Consider the following 13,525-nt stretch of genomic DNA (forward strand, 5'->3'; position numbering starts at 1 on the left):
CTTTAAAAGGCTAATGGTTGTCTATAGGAGTTACTAAAGCAGCATATGGTGTTTATTTAAATACAGTACTTTAGATTTGTGATATTTTGGTGAAAAAGATCTACCGTCATTGCTTCTCCTCTCCTCTCCTTAATAAACAGCTCCCCAAAATTGTCTTGGACATAATTTTAACATTTCTTGACCAGTCATTGATAAACCTTTCTGAACTGAACTGGCAGGCATATAGTCAGTCAGATTCACCTTCAAAAGCTATTCCAACTTGGGAGGACTTGAAGAAGCTCATGGGCCATTAGAATAGCCTTTGAGATCCCAGGGTTATCATCTCTATCCTACAATGAGACTTTGAAATATAGAGTGGCTATTTATAGTAAAATTCCCCAAAATGATTTGGAATTTCTTAGCCAGTCAAAGGAAATTCTCAAGTCATATGTTACAGACCTCAACTAGGACCTATGATTTATGATGGCTTTAATTAGGAAGATGAAAGTATATTTTGGTGATGGGGTGGTGGGGAGGGAGGGTTTAATCTGAAACAAACAACCTAGTTACATTAGTAGTATAATTAGGCCTCAGAGCCTTTCAAGACACATGAAATTATGTCTTTGTAAAAATACAGCCTTGAAAATGAAAGCCCAAGCATGTGCTTTGCATAAAATATTTCTCTGTTTCTTGCCACCTGCAGTACAAGAAATGTCAGCCAGATTGCTGAGCATGATTACACTTGAAGAATAAATAATGCTAGTATGTTGGCCAAAAGGCAATTTAAGACCTCAGTTTGCAAATAAAATTTTGGCATTCTCAAAGAGAACATGCTATATAGGAGACTGGTAATATAAATGTATAAAGTAAAATAGGACATTTCCAAATGTTTTATTTTTTTATAAATTTAACAAAGTCAAAGGAAACCTTTCATCAGATGTCTAAAATAGCAAAGGTCTACTACACCTAGGCTTTTTACCTAAGAAAAAGGTAGCTTATATTAAAATATTTGATTCTTATCTAAATTATTTACTTCATTTCTTCTTCCATTTCTATTTATTCTATATTAGGAATTGTAATTTTAAAACTTCTTAAAATATTGGGATAGAGGCCTGTGTTGGGGTGATGGGAGGTGGAGCATGTGCATGACTGTGTAGGGTCACTTCTATTTTATAAGCATGCAAATTTGTGTACCCAAGTCTCTACCTAGGAGATAAATCTAGAGGGAGTTAAAAAAATTTAGGTACATTTTACAGGGTATTTCAGAAAGAAAAGATAATACCCAGATAACTTTTTACCTTTAATCCTAGGTTCTCAAGCCAACGGCCACCAGCCTTTGCGATCGCTACCTTCAGTACGTCAGGATGTTAGCCGATACCAGAGGGTGGACGAGGCTCTGCCACCAAGTGAGGACCTGTTAACTAAAGGGCTCACCTTTTAATCAAAGGGTTCAAGGTAGAAGCAGCTGCAAGGATAACAGGGTAGAACTTGTACCTTGACCTTAGACACCAATACAGAGGGCCCTAAGGGGAGAGAATCAGGGAATCTGTTCTTGAGAGAGGTCAGGACTCCTTCCTTTTCCTACTACAAGCTCAAGTCAAGAAGTGAAACTTTTCTTGCAGCTTGAGTGCCAAGTGAATATTCATGTGGTAATGCTGAGCTGAACAGATGCAGGCAGTCTGGACATTTGGAAGAGAATGGAAATCTGTTCTTTTTCTTGGATGCTTAATGTCCAAATGAAGTTTGTTAGCCTCCAAGTAATGTTATATAATTTTTTTCTAGGAACGTATAGACAGACTCATTCCATTTTCAATCTATGATCCATTCTGGGCCACATGAACTTTGATAAGGCAGCAACTGGAATTAGAGTTTTGAAACAAGACCTTTTGTTATTGTTATTGTTTTCATTCTAGAGAGGAATAAAACTACTTATAGCATAAAGGAAAGATGGTTGAGATACATGGATGCTGAGAAGTAGGAACACAAACTGATTTCAGCAGTAAATGAGTAAATGAGACCTACAACTAACCCTAATCTAGATATAATTTAATGCACTATTAAAACTCCTGGGTGGGGGCAGCTAGTTGGCACAGTGGATAGAGCACTGGCTCTATCAGGAGGACCTGAGTTCAGATCTGGCCTCAGACACTTAATAATTACCTAGCTTTGTGACCTTGAGCTAGTCACTTAACGCTATTGCCTTAAATAAATTTTTAAAAAATTAGAAAAAAATTCCTGGACTCCTAAGGGAAATGGAATTATATAAGGACAAAACATTATCACAGAACATTTAGGAAGGAATTTTAAAGTACTACCAGCAAAGTTCTAGTTAGATAAACACTGCTTCTTTAAAAATATAGTGAACTGCTCCTTTATCTTCATTGTTTTTCCTTTTGATGATTCAACCTTTGTACTTACCCTGCTTTACATGTGTTTTTGACAGGAAGGTGATGATTTTAAATCTCTGTTATTTAAAAACAAAAGGAAAAAAATAGATTAAAATGTAAAAAAAAAGGAGAAAGGGTAACAGACTAGCATCATACCTTGTGACACATATTTAAACAGACACTTTGGATAGATAGTGTGTGTACTGTCTAGACAAAAGATGAATAAGTGCCATATGAACTGTATCATGAAAAAACTGACTATGCTTACATTTGAAGTAGTGAACAAAGCTTGTATGTTATCATTACTTTAGGTTATTTGTTATTCAAAGCAATGGAAATTTCCTTGATATCAACTTTGAAGTGTTTTATATTCTTTTTAAATAATTATTCTCTTACTTCCCCCCTTTCCTTCTCCTTTCCCTTATTTTCTTTCCCTTTTTTCTCTCCTCTTTGCCTGTCCTCTCTTCTCCACAAAATACTAGTTGAATATTTTAAATTGTTCTCATTATTGGCAAATGGAAATTTGCCAATTTCCTTACTGTTTGCATTGAGAAAGAAAGAATATATTCCTGAGTGATTTATGGATGGAATTTCAGGACAAGGTAAATTAGATTAACAGGAAACAATCTTTTAGCTATTTTGGTTTGTTTTGTATACATGAATTTATAATTATGATCAATGTTATCCAGTTCACCATAACCTAAATATATTAAGTATAGAGTATGGTGGATAGAATAAGGGACCTAAATTCAAATTGTGCCTCAAATACTAGTTCCATGGTCCTAAATAATTGGGCAAGTCATTTAGCTTCTGTCTGCCTCAGTTTCCTCATCTATAAAATGGGAATAATAAAATCACCTACTTTCCAGGGTTATTGTGAGGATCAAATCAAATACTTATAAAGTACTATGTAAACTTTAAAGCACTATATAAATATTAACTATTCTTCTAATTATTATTAAGTATGTAGATAACTGGTATCCCCTTAGCCGTGATGAAAGAAAAATGTGGGGGGGATACACAAAAACAAAACAAAAATTCGTCTTTGCTTAGGTCATGGAGTATGTGTGAACGAATTCATGAAATACTGGCTCTTGACCAAAAAAAAAGTTTATTACGTATTACTGTAGTTAGCAGAAGCTAAGGGAGAGAGAAAATTATGGCAATGGGCTGATCACCAAAGTCTCTTCCTCTTAAGCAACTTCCAGTTCAAATGGGGACATAGAGCTGTCTTGGGGGAAGAGGAGGGAAGGGAAGAGGATGCTGAGACAACATCCAGAAGGCACACATTTCCAGAATTGGGGCTACTAGTTGGAGATGAACCACTTTTAATCTGAAGGAAATGAGTCTTATAAGAGGGTTAATTAGGCAGGGACCAAAAATGAGTAAAAGAAAAATAATTAGGAATGGGATAAATATAGGGGTCACTAAGGAGAAAAATCCAGGAGCCCCATCTAAGGGGAGGAACCTGAGGAAGTATAGCAATGCAGAGAAATATAAAATAATACTCTATGACCTCAACAAAGAGTGGAGCCAGTTGGTAATTAAATCAGTTTATCCAGCATATATCTTGTAAAAGTACTCCCAATCCATGTCTCTTCAGTATATAGGGTAACACTATGTGGTAGCAGGTCATATTTTATATATACATCCTTATCTCCTATTGACTACCTGTACCAAGAAAATACCTGCTTCCTAAGTGAAGCCTCCCAAATACGGGGCAGGAAAAGGTGGGGTGGAGGGAAATCTGCCCTGCAATCCCAAAAGAATGAAATCTCTTGGATGCCAGCAACACACCATCCCCCTATGCTATCTCGGACATGATGGGGAGAGAAAAAAAATTCTAATAGCTAGTACAAGAGTTATATGCTGGAAGAACATGCCCCAGCCAGAACTCAAACTCCTGCAGAGGGCAGTTTACAAACAAAACAAACAAGAAATAACTTAGCTGAGAAACAAGTCTTCTAGAGTCAGAGTCAATGCCTGCCCCATGTTGGGCACCAAAACGGTTATTGAAAAATGTGACTAAAGATTTCAGGGATTCAAGTCAGTGTAAATGAATTCACTTAAAAGACTGACCCTTGATTCTGAAGAATTTATGGACAAAAAATGGTTTATTACATAGTATTGTGATTAACAGAAGCTAAGGGAGAGAGAATTAAGGCATCTCCTGAGGGGATGAACAAGAAAGAATGTAAAATATAAAGACAGAAGAATCACCAGAGGATAGGTAGTAAAGAAGGAAAGTAAAGGACAGTTAAAGAGTGTTGCAACTGGGCTGCTCCTAAGGGATGAGAGGCACATGAGAGGTAAAGAGACATAAGAGCGTATTTGGAGGATCATACCTCCTAAGAACAGGCTAGCTTCCCAAAGGGAGACTGCAACTCAACCAAGGAGAGGATGGCCTTTTAAAGGGACAGTAAGATGAGGTCATTAGGGACATGTAGATGAGGGCTTTCAAGCCAGGGCAGGGATTCATTATTTTGTTGATAGGGGCTCCTATGAAGGTTAGAAGCCCAAAAGACTAGTCCTTTCAGGCTAGGGCAGGGGCCTACTATTAATTATAGTACATATTTATTTCTCTGTCCAAAATTTCCTCTACTACAGTACCTTGAGGTTCAATTTCATTAATTTGTCTTTGCTGTTGTTTGGTATCTTGTTTCTTAAAGCAACTTTTTCAATCCTGCTCTCTATTCTTTCATGTTAGGCTATGAAATATTAAATTTTGACCCTTAGCAAACTAAGAAGATGACTTACCATTTTGGTTTCAAAAATCTTGTCCTGTTTCTGAACTTGAATAAAGATATTGATGCCTATGAGCTTACGGGTCCCTTCAAATATTTACTTTCTTCTAGCTACTGTTTGAAACAAGTCCTAATGGTTCCTAGGAAATAAGGAAGCTTCAGACTTATATACTATAATACCACCTAGTATTTCACTGTAAAATAGCTGTAAGGTAATTCTCTAAACTGAGTATGGTGATAGTAAGAATTGCATTTTAATTCTGAAGGTTGGTGACTAGAAAGAGTGCAGGTTCAGGGAATCCACTAAAATATGGTTATATAGATAAATGTTTAGTTTGGAGGAATCACAAAGAGAGAAAAAACAGGCATGTTCATTTCCTTATGGGAATTTGTTTTGACTTTAAATGTGTCTGTCCTGAATTTTAAACAGTTTTTCTTTTCTCAGTTTGGCCATATGTACTACTGTATTTCTATAGATGACTTCTGTTGCTTGAAACATAAATATTCATTTTTATCTGAGTTGGTAAGATTCAAATGATGTTCAAATCTTGTGCCATCTTGTAAGAAAGAATCGCCGTGTTAGATAATGTATGTGAATTATATCTGGAGAATATTCATTTAGTTACTTATGGACTCTGACCCCTGCAAAATAGTAGTGTAGAGGTGTTATCTCATAATTCTTTTTTGAGATCAAGTTCCACAAAGCTAATTTCAGTTGTAAAAAAATCAGATAGTACTGAATCTCGCCATATGGTTATTTGAGGGAAGGGCTGAATGGAAAATCATTCCTTAAATTATTGTGATCATTTTGACCCTAGAATCATAGAGTTACATGTTAAGAACTGGAAAGTCTTCTATTATTGACACTTAGAAAAAGTGAAGTGATTTGCCCAAATTTAAATAGCAAGCCCATAGCAGAAATAAGTCCAGAACAGTAATCTTCTGCCTCATGTCCAGGCTTGTTCAACTGTGCCACTAGGATAATTTTGAACATGTTGACCTAATTTCCCCCCACCCCTCACTAAGGAAGATTTTAAAAAATATTGTTTTACTAATTTCCTACTTCAAACAAATGCTGACTCTGAAGCCTCAGGCAAGTCACTTAAGTTTTCAGTGTTATTAGGCAACTCTTAAGACTTTGTTACAGACAAAGTACTAACTGACCTACATTAAGAAAGGACATTTCCTTGTGGGGCAGTTTTCTGTGTCAGTGAAACCACAAATCCAGACCCTGTCCCTATTTTCCTCACTGGTACTTCCAAGTCCCCCATTCTCATTTTGTAAAGAACGAAATTTGCTAGTGTAAATCTCATTCCCAAATCTGTCTTCAGAATGAGTCTAGTATTAACCCTTTAGGAAATTCCATTCTCTAATTAGGAGAGTATAAACCTACTAAAATAACTAAAGAACAGTTGGCCTTCTAGATCCCCTCTATAAGACAAATAGAAGCAAGAAATTTAGGTGTCAGTCTCCAGTGGATTGTGCATGAGTCACATCAGTGCCATGGTAATTCAGGTTCAATAATGGAACAAATAAAGTGTCCATAAATTATTTTACAGGAAGGAAATAACATTTATTAAGAGCCGACTATGTGCCAAGTACTATGCTAAGCATTCTATAAACATTATTTGATTTGATCTTCACAACAACCTCCATTTTATGGCCTCAGGAAACTGAGGCATACAAAATTCAGTGACTTGACTAGGGTCACATGATTAGTGTGTCCCAGGAGAGATTTGAACTCAAACCATCCTGATTCTAGCCCCAGCACTCTAACTATTGTATCACCTAGGTATCTCAGTAAACAAACAGTGGCTTACTTAGCCATGGTAGAGAAAAGATATTCTACAGGAATTCTACATTGATTCAGCAGAGTTGGTCATGCTGTTGTAGAAGTCTCAGAGAGCTATTTGGGATGGCTGGTCTGAGAGTCAAGGAAAATTTAAAATCAACTCATTCATTCATCCAAATCACCTCATTTTCTAGTTGAGGAAATTGATGCCCAGAGATGTAAAGTGACTTGCCCAAAGTCACATCTGCATTTGTGTTGGTTCTGCCATAAATTTCCTATATAACTTTAGACAAACCACTTAAATCTCTCCAGCTTAAATCTCTCCAGGACTCAGTTTCATTCCCTGAAAATTCAGGAATTGTGCTAAATTAGTTCTTAAGTCCCTTTCCATTCTATTGTTCCATGGTATTTCAAAGAAATTTGAGCAGGAAACAGTCTAAACTTAGTAATTATGTTCAAAGCCATAAATAATGAAAGTTCACCCCATATTCCCAATCAACTAGTCCCTTTGCCCAATTTCCCCTGAGTTCAAATTCATTTGGAATCATCTGTGAAGCCTGATCTGATATTATTCTTGAACTCCAGCAATAATGATCCTCTCCTTCTGTGCATCCCTTCCAAATTCTTTACCAACTGGAGAATTTCATTTCTCAAACTTATTTAATTTTTTCCCTCCAAACAATAAGCTACCTATTCCTCTAATTAACTCACATCTTTTCTTCAGCTGGAACAGATGGTCCCCAAATTCTTTCACTTATAAGGAGGTGAAGCCCTGTGCTGATTGTTAGATGAATGAGATTAAATATATGTGAAAGCACTTCATAAGGATAATGTACCTTGTAAATGCCAATTGTTGATAGTCCAAAAGAGCTAAATTAAGCAGTCTTAGTAAAATGGTAATGGTGGCATTCCTAAGTCCAAAAGGACAAATGAATGTATTTTGGATAACTTTGCAAATATTATTAATCATATTTCTTTTCAGTGGCTAAATATCTAATCCTAAAGTGTGGTAGAATGAAGAAATAACTGTAAAGATCAGTATTTCAAGCGTATTGTTTATTTTTTCAAGTTTTATATTTATTTACTTATGTTGGTTTTTTCCAATGCACCATTTTTGCATGGTTTTCACAGTTTTGAGTTCCACATTTTTCTCCTTCCTTCCCTCCTCTGTCTGACAGAAAGCAACCTATTATAGGTTAAATATGTATAATTATGTTAAACATAAATCCATATTAATCATATTGTGAAAGAAGAAGCAAATCAAAATGAGGAAAACATTAGAAAATAAATTATAATACATACTTCTTGTTTATTTTTAACATCCTATGTCTTTAAGAGGTCTGGTTATTAGAAAATGAATTTTCTCATTCCAAGGCTTCAGGTATGTTTTCTGTTCAATGCTTAGCAATATAATTTTAGTAGAGCATAGGCAAGGAACTATACCTTCTGTCAAAAGTAGAGTGACTCTGAGTTATTTGGTTCATATAACAACTTAATTTCCCTAGTCTTCATCCATCTCCCAAATTAAACATCTTTACCTGTGGAAAAAAAAGTAAATAAATTTTAAACATATTTCTGTAACAAGTCACTAAAAATTGCTCTTTTTTCATAGTAGCTTCCTTTGATCAAATTAAAGAACAGAGGAGTAGGTGACATCCAATCAAGATACCAGCCAATTAGCATTTGAAAAGGATCCTTAGAGACAACTTCCATAAGAGTAAATAACAAAACAAAGGCTCAGCTTGTAATGCCCTTGACAGGCCCTGGAGTTGGGTCTTTAGGCTTTTCCTTTCACTAGAATGTCTTCTTATCTCTTCTGCACCCTGCCCTGCCCCATACTACCTTGTGGGGTCATACTCTTCTCTGGGTGAAATGATAGGGGTATTGGTCAAGAGTAAATGTCCATGAAACTCAGCATTCTCTACCCAGGCTAGCTGAAGGTCAGGACTCAGCAAACTATCACTAAATGTGCTTCTAGCATTATTTGGTTTTGCTCTTCTTTAAAAACAAAACCTCCCTACATTGGGGGAGTTTTCTAAATAGTTTCCTCACCTCTGAATATTATATCTTCAAAGTACCCATCATTTGCTATCCTAATTTTAGAACACCTCAATGCTAGGATTGGCAATGATTATGCTATGATTTCACCTATGGAGAATCTTCACTGGAAAGACTGATTCTCCTGGGCTATCTCTCTAAGGATAAATATTTAAACCAAAAAAATCTTTGCAAATCTTTTTATCACCACCATCCCGAAAAGTAAAATGACAACCAGGAATATGAGGTAGTATGTTGTAGATTCTTTTGCTTATCATCTCCATCATATTAGGTTAAGTCACAATCTTTCTAAGGCTCTTTGGGGATATGGGAACAATAAATTCTCACAGTCATGTTAAAAAGACCAAGTGAGAAAGTATATATATATATGAAAGTGTGTGAAAATGATAAAGTATTATATGTACATATAGAATAGGATTATTATCATTAATAATAGTAACAAATCTAAAAGGAATTAGAAACATTTCTAAACATCACTTAATACTTAGTTATCAGTCCTATGTTAGGTATCTGATACCTGATAATACACATCCTAGCCTTTGTTAATTATTATTGTTGCTCATTTAATTTTATTTTAAAGTCACTTCATAGACCCTTAATCTGTTATACACATGATTAAAATGGTGAAATTTCAAACATACAAATATTAAAGTAGGAGTTGTTTGATTCAAAGAAGTGTGTAAGGATATGTTAGCATTTTGTTACTATTGTCTTTAGGGATGTCTTCCCTTTTAGCTTTGTCCAGTACATAGCCAAGTGGAGAGAGAGAGAGAGAGAGAGAGAGAGAGAGAGGCCATCCTATCTTTTGATTTGATAAAGAATGGTCCCAGAAATTTAGGAGGAGAACATGTCTCAGGAAAAGTTATACATATATATCATACATTGGCTTTATTTTATATATATATTTTTAAGTAAGCAAATTTTTCACATAAATTTTCAGAGCAGGGGAATATCTGACAGAATATTAATCTACTTTGAGTTGTTAAAGAAAACATGATGGCTTAGCCAAAAAATTCACCATTTTTTTAAAGGAAGGGAAAATATATGGAAACTTTATAGATAGATAAAGAAATTACACTATTTTAGAAAACTTTTGCTATTTGGGATGGTGCAAAGTGACTAAACTCTGAAGGAAAACTCTGAATGATCATTGAGCAACAAAGATCACAGTCTTGGTGGTGATGAAATTTTCTGAGCTACTCCACAAATGTAGAGAAGTTGGTCCTACCTATAATGGCTAGCTTTTGATCTTTCCTCAGGGCTAGAAAATTTACAGATTTACAAGGCTTCTTGAACAAAAAAAATTGTGAATGCAAATAAAAGAAACCAATACTCAATTTATATTCTCTAATATATATATATATATATATATATATATATATATATATATATATATATATATATATATCAACACATACTAATTCTACTTTTTTAAAGGAGGTCAATATTTACTATCATACTGCTTGCCTTCTCAGTGGATGAGGATGTAGGAAGGAAGGAGAGAATTTGGAACTCAAAATTTAAAAGAATATTGAAAATAAAAAAATAATAATAATAAACTGTATATAGGATGTATATCTTTATAATATTGAATTTTAAAGTCCTTTATTCTAAAGAAAGAGATGTAAATTTGGAGACACTTCAAAAAGTTTGTGCCCTGGCTAGAATATAGTTAATAAACTATTCCCTATAAAAGATTCTAGAATCACTAAGGGGAAGTTATACAAGGAGGTATATGATTACAAGCACAAAATGACTATGTAAATCATAGGAAACACATGTTTAACTCAGGAAACACAATTATAGTCTTACCACCTAATAATTCTTGTTACATTACTGCTCTTTAGATTGGGAGGCTCGGATTGACAGCCATGGAAGGATATTCTACGTGGATCACGTAAACAGAACAACAACTTGGCAGAGGCCCACTGCTCCCCCTGCCCCACAGATGCTTCAGAGATCCAATTCTATACAACAAATGGAGCAGCTAAACCGTAGGTGAGAACAACCACCATAGTCTCACTCTTTGGGTGGTGATCACTGGGGAAGATGCTTAATTGTTTTTGGATGTCAATATTAAGTCAGTACCATAATTCTTAATTTGATGAACTTCCATATGGTTTGTGTGTATGTGTGTATGTGTGTGTGTGTGTGTGTGTGTGTATGTGTGTGTCTTTAATAGATATTTACAAAGGAAGGTAAATAATATTGAAAAAATGGAGAGAAATAATAAATACTACAGTTTTCATAAGTAAGTTTTGAAATCTGATCAAAACCATTTTTACCCTTTCTGTATTAGTGTGTTGTTTTTATTTTCTAATCAATAGGAAATTCATTCACATTTCAATTTTATACTTTTTGTTATGCTTTTTTCTTTTTGACTACAAATATATAAAAAACTGAAGCTAGAAAGAGAGCTGGTTTCACTTCAAACGTTTATTAATTTAGTTTTCCTTGGTTAAATGATATCATGCTTTCTTAGATTTAACTAATGTACCAAGAAATTTTCTAAGAAGTCATGGATTAAATAAACCTAAATTAATAGGGATTTAATGTCAAAGAGACTTAAAAAAAAGTGGATGGCTGTATAGACAGTGCATATATCTCCTTACTCTAGTGAAATAATTCGGCTGAGTTTTTGTATTTTTATGGTCTACAGTATGTAACTCCAGCCTTTTGATGGCAGGTATCAGAGTATCCGCAGAACAATGACTAATGAAAGACCTGAAGAACACACTAATGCCATTGATGGAGCTGGAGAGGACACAGACTTCCATCAGTCCAGTGCAGGTGAGAATCAGTTGCAAAGTTGAATCCTAGCAAGGTGAGGAATAAACCAGGGATAATAATTCCTGAGAAAGTATACTTTATATACTGAACAAATAAATTTTAATTTTTCGTGTATGACATGACCATAAGAACAAGAACAAAAAAATGGTAAAGTTATAGTAAATGAACTTTCTATTGAAATTATAAAAGTAAAATTTGGGAACTGGGTCACATAATCTCACATGACATGTTTACCTTTGGCTTTGATCTATATGGTTGGAAAAGAAAAATTTACTCATTTTAAAAAACTTACTAGTTAGAAAAGAAGATGATTGTTCTATTTTAATATTATGAAGTACAGTTACAATTTAGTATGTTAATTTAGATCAAAGGTAAGAATTTCTGATGGCATAAAAATTTCTGTTTAAGTCCAAGCGCATGTAAAAAATGCTAGATATTCTTTGCTTTTTTACTTCACACTTCAGATCAAAGGGGACAAAATCAGTCCAATTGCGTAAGATGGTTCTCCTCAAAGGTTTTTTGTTTTGTTTTTTCTGTCTAACAGATTTTCGACGGGAGAATGTGCTGCCCCATTCTACCTCCAGGTCCAGGCTGACACTACTGTTACAGTCTCCCCCTGTGAAATTTCTCATAAGCCCAGAGTTCTTCACCGTGCTGCATTCTAACCCTGTGAGTATCCTCTCTCGCCCTGGGTTCAAATCTGGATGGATGTGATGAATAGGTATTAGGAGGCAAGAATAGGGGGGAAGGAAGGCAAATTGTTATATATCTGCATTCAGATAACCTTTTTCTAATGAGTCTTGCTAAATGTCTGGACTGAGCTTTGAAAGGAAAGGGGAAAAAAACCTTTGTTTTTATATTGGAAAAAAAATGTAACCCACTGAAGAAATCTTAAAAAAAATAAAAGCATTTAAAGGAAGGTCAAGTTTGAAAAGGATATGGGGGAACATATAACAAGGGGTTGAAGCATGTGATACTGTAGAAGAAGTTCTAGATCTTAGGTCTGATTGTGAAGCCTATCTCTCATGTTCATGAGCTAGGTGGTCTCAGGCAAGTTATTTTACTTTTTCATTTGTAAAATTAAGAGATCAAATGAGATCAGAAGTTCTTAACATGATATTCCTAAACCTGATTTTCATATGTGTGTGTATATATATATATATATATATATATATATTCACACATATGGGGAGAGAGAAAGAAAGAAATAGCTAAAGATAGATATAGATAACAATTTCAATATAATTGATTTATTTGTGTTCTTATATATTTGATTTTAATGCATTTAAAAGTATGATTTTTTTGAGAAGGGACCTAAGGGCTTTCCTAACAAAGGGATCCATGCCACATACAAAAAAGATGGTTATGAAATCCTAGAATAGTTGATTTCTTAGGCTCCTCCAGTTTCTACTCAATTATGATCTTGATGTTGTCTAAGGTATGTATGTAGAGAAAGACTTGGAACCAAGATCCAGATCAGCCTCTACCACATAGTGTTTATGTGTCTCTGGGCAAGTCACTTGACCTCTCTAAAACAATTCTCTGAGACTATGAGCAGTTTAAAAGATACTGATATGCACTGAGAGAGAGTAAAACACTAGATCCAGTCATTATTCCTAAGACTGAGAGAGTTTGCCTTGGCGGAGAGGTAGCTACAAACTTCTCTCCCCATTGAGAAGTTTTTCTACTTACCTGTACACCTTATTCCCATGAGTTCTCAAATAGCATATAGAAATTCTGGTGTTAGTAATAAAGGATTTACCACTACATAAGTG

At 34.8% G+C, this 13,525-nt stretch overlaps 1 protein-coding gene and 1 long non-coding RNA gene across 7 annotated transcripts in view; one reads left to right on the forward strand and one right to left on the reverse strand.

The window, feature by feature from the left end:
- Positions 1 to 13,525, forward strand: part of HECW2 (HECT, C2 and WW domain containing E3 ubiquitin protein ligase 2) — a 449,633-nt gene that overhangs the window by 320,138 nt on the left and 115,970 nt on the right. For 5 of the 6 annotated variants that reach the window (XM_074215431.1, XM_074215432.1, XM_074215434.1 and 2 more), the window contains 4 exons: positions 1,290 to 1,385; positions 10,808 to 10,958; positions 11,647 to 11,750; positions 12,295 to 12,419. In XM_074215431.1, the coding sequence (XP_074071532.1) occupies positions 1,290 to 1,385; positions 10,808 to 10,958; positions 11,647 to 11,750; positions 12,295 to 12,419 (476 nt within the window). The remainder of the gene's footprint in view (positions 1 to 1,289; positions 1,386 to 10,807; positions 10,959 to 11,646; positions 11,751 to 12,294; positions 12,420 to 13,525) is intronic. The other variant, XM_074215435.1, reaches the window with a different exon arrangement.
- Positions 1 to 13,525, reverse strand: part of LOC141507608 (uncharacterized) — a 70,694-nt gene that overhangs the window by 4,938 nt on the left and 52,231 nt on the right. Inside the window, exons 2-4 of the long non-coding RNA XR_012474199.1 lie at positions 8,346 to 8,440; positions 2,398 to 2,443; positions 1,278 to 1,400 (exon numbers count right to left, since the gene is read on the reverse strand). This is a non-coding gene — a long non-coding RNA (uncharacterized LOC141507608). The remainder of the gene's footprint in view (positions 1 to 1,277; positions 1,401 to 2,397; positions 2,444 to 8,345; positions 8,441 to 13,525) is intronic.

The sequence above is a fragment of the Macrotis lagotis genome, chromosome 1 (assembly GCF_037893015.1).
Source record: "Macrotis lagotis isolate mMagLag1 chromosome 1, bilby.v1.9.chrom.fasta, whole genome shotgun sequence".
In the NCBI taxonomy this organism is placed as follows: domain Eukaryota; kingdom Metazoa; phylum Chordata; class Mammalia; order Peramelemorphia; family Peramelidae; genus Macrotis; species Macrotis lagotis.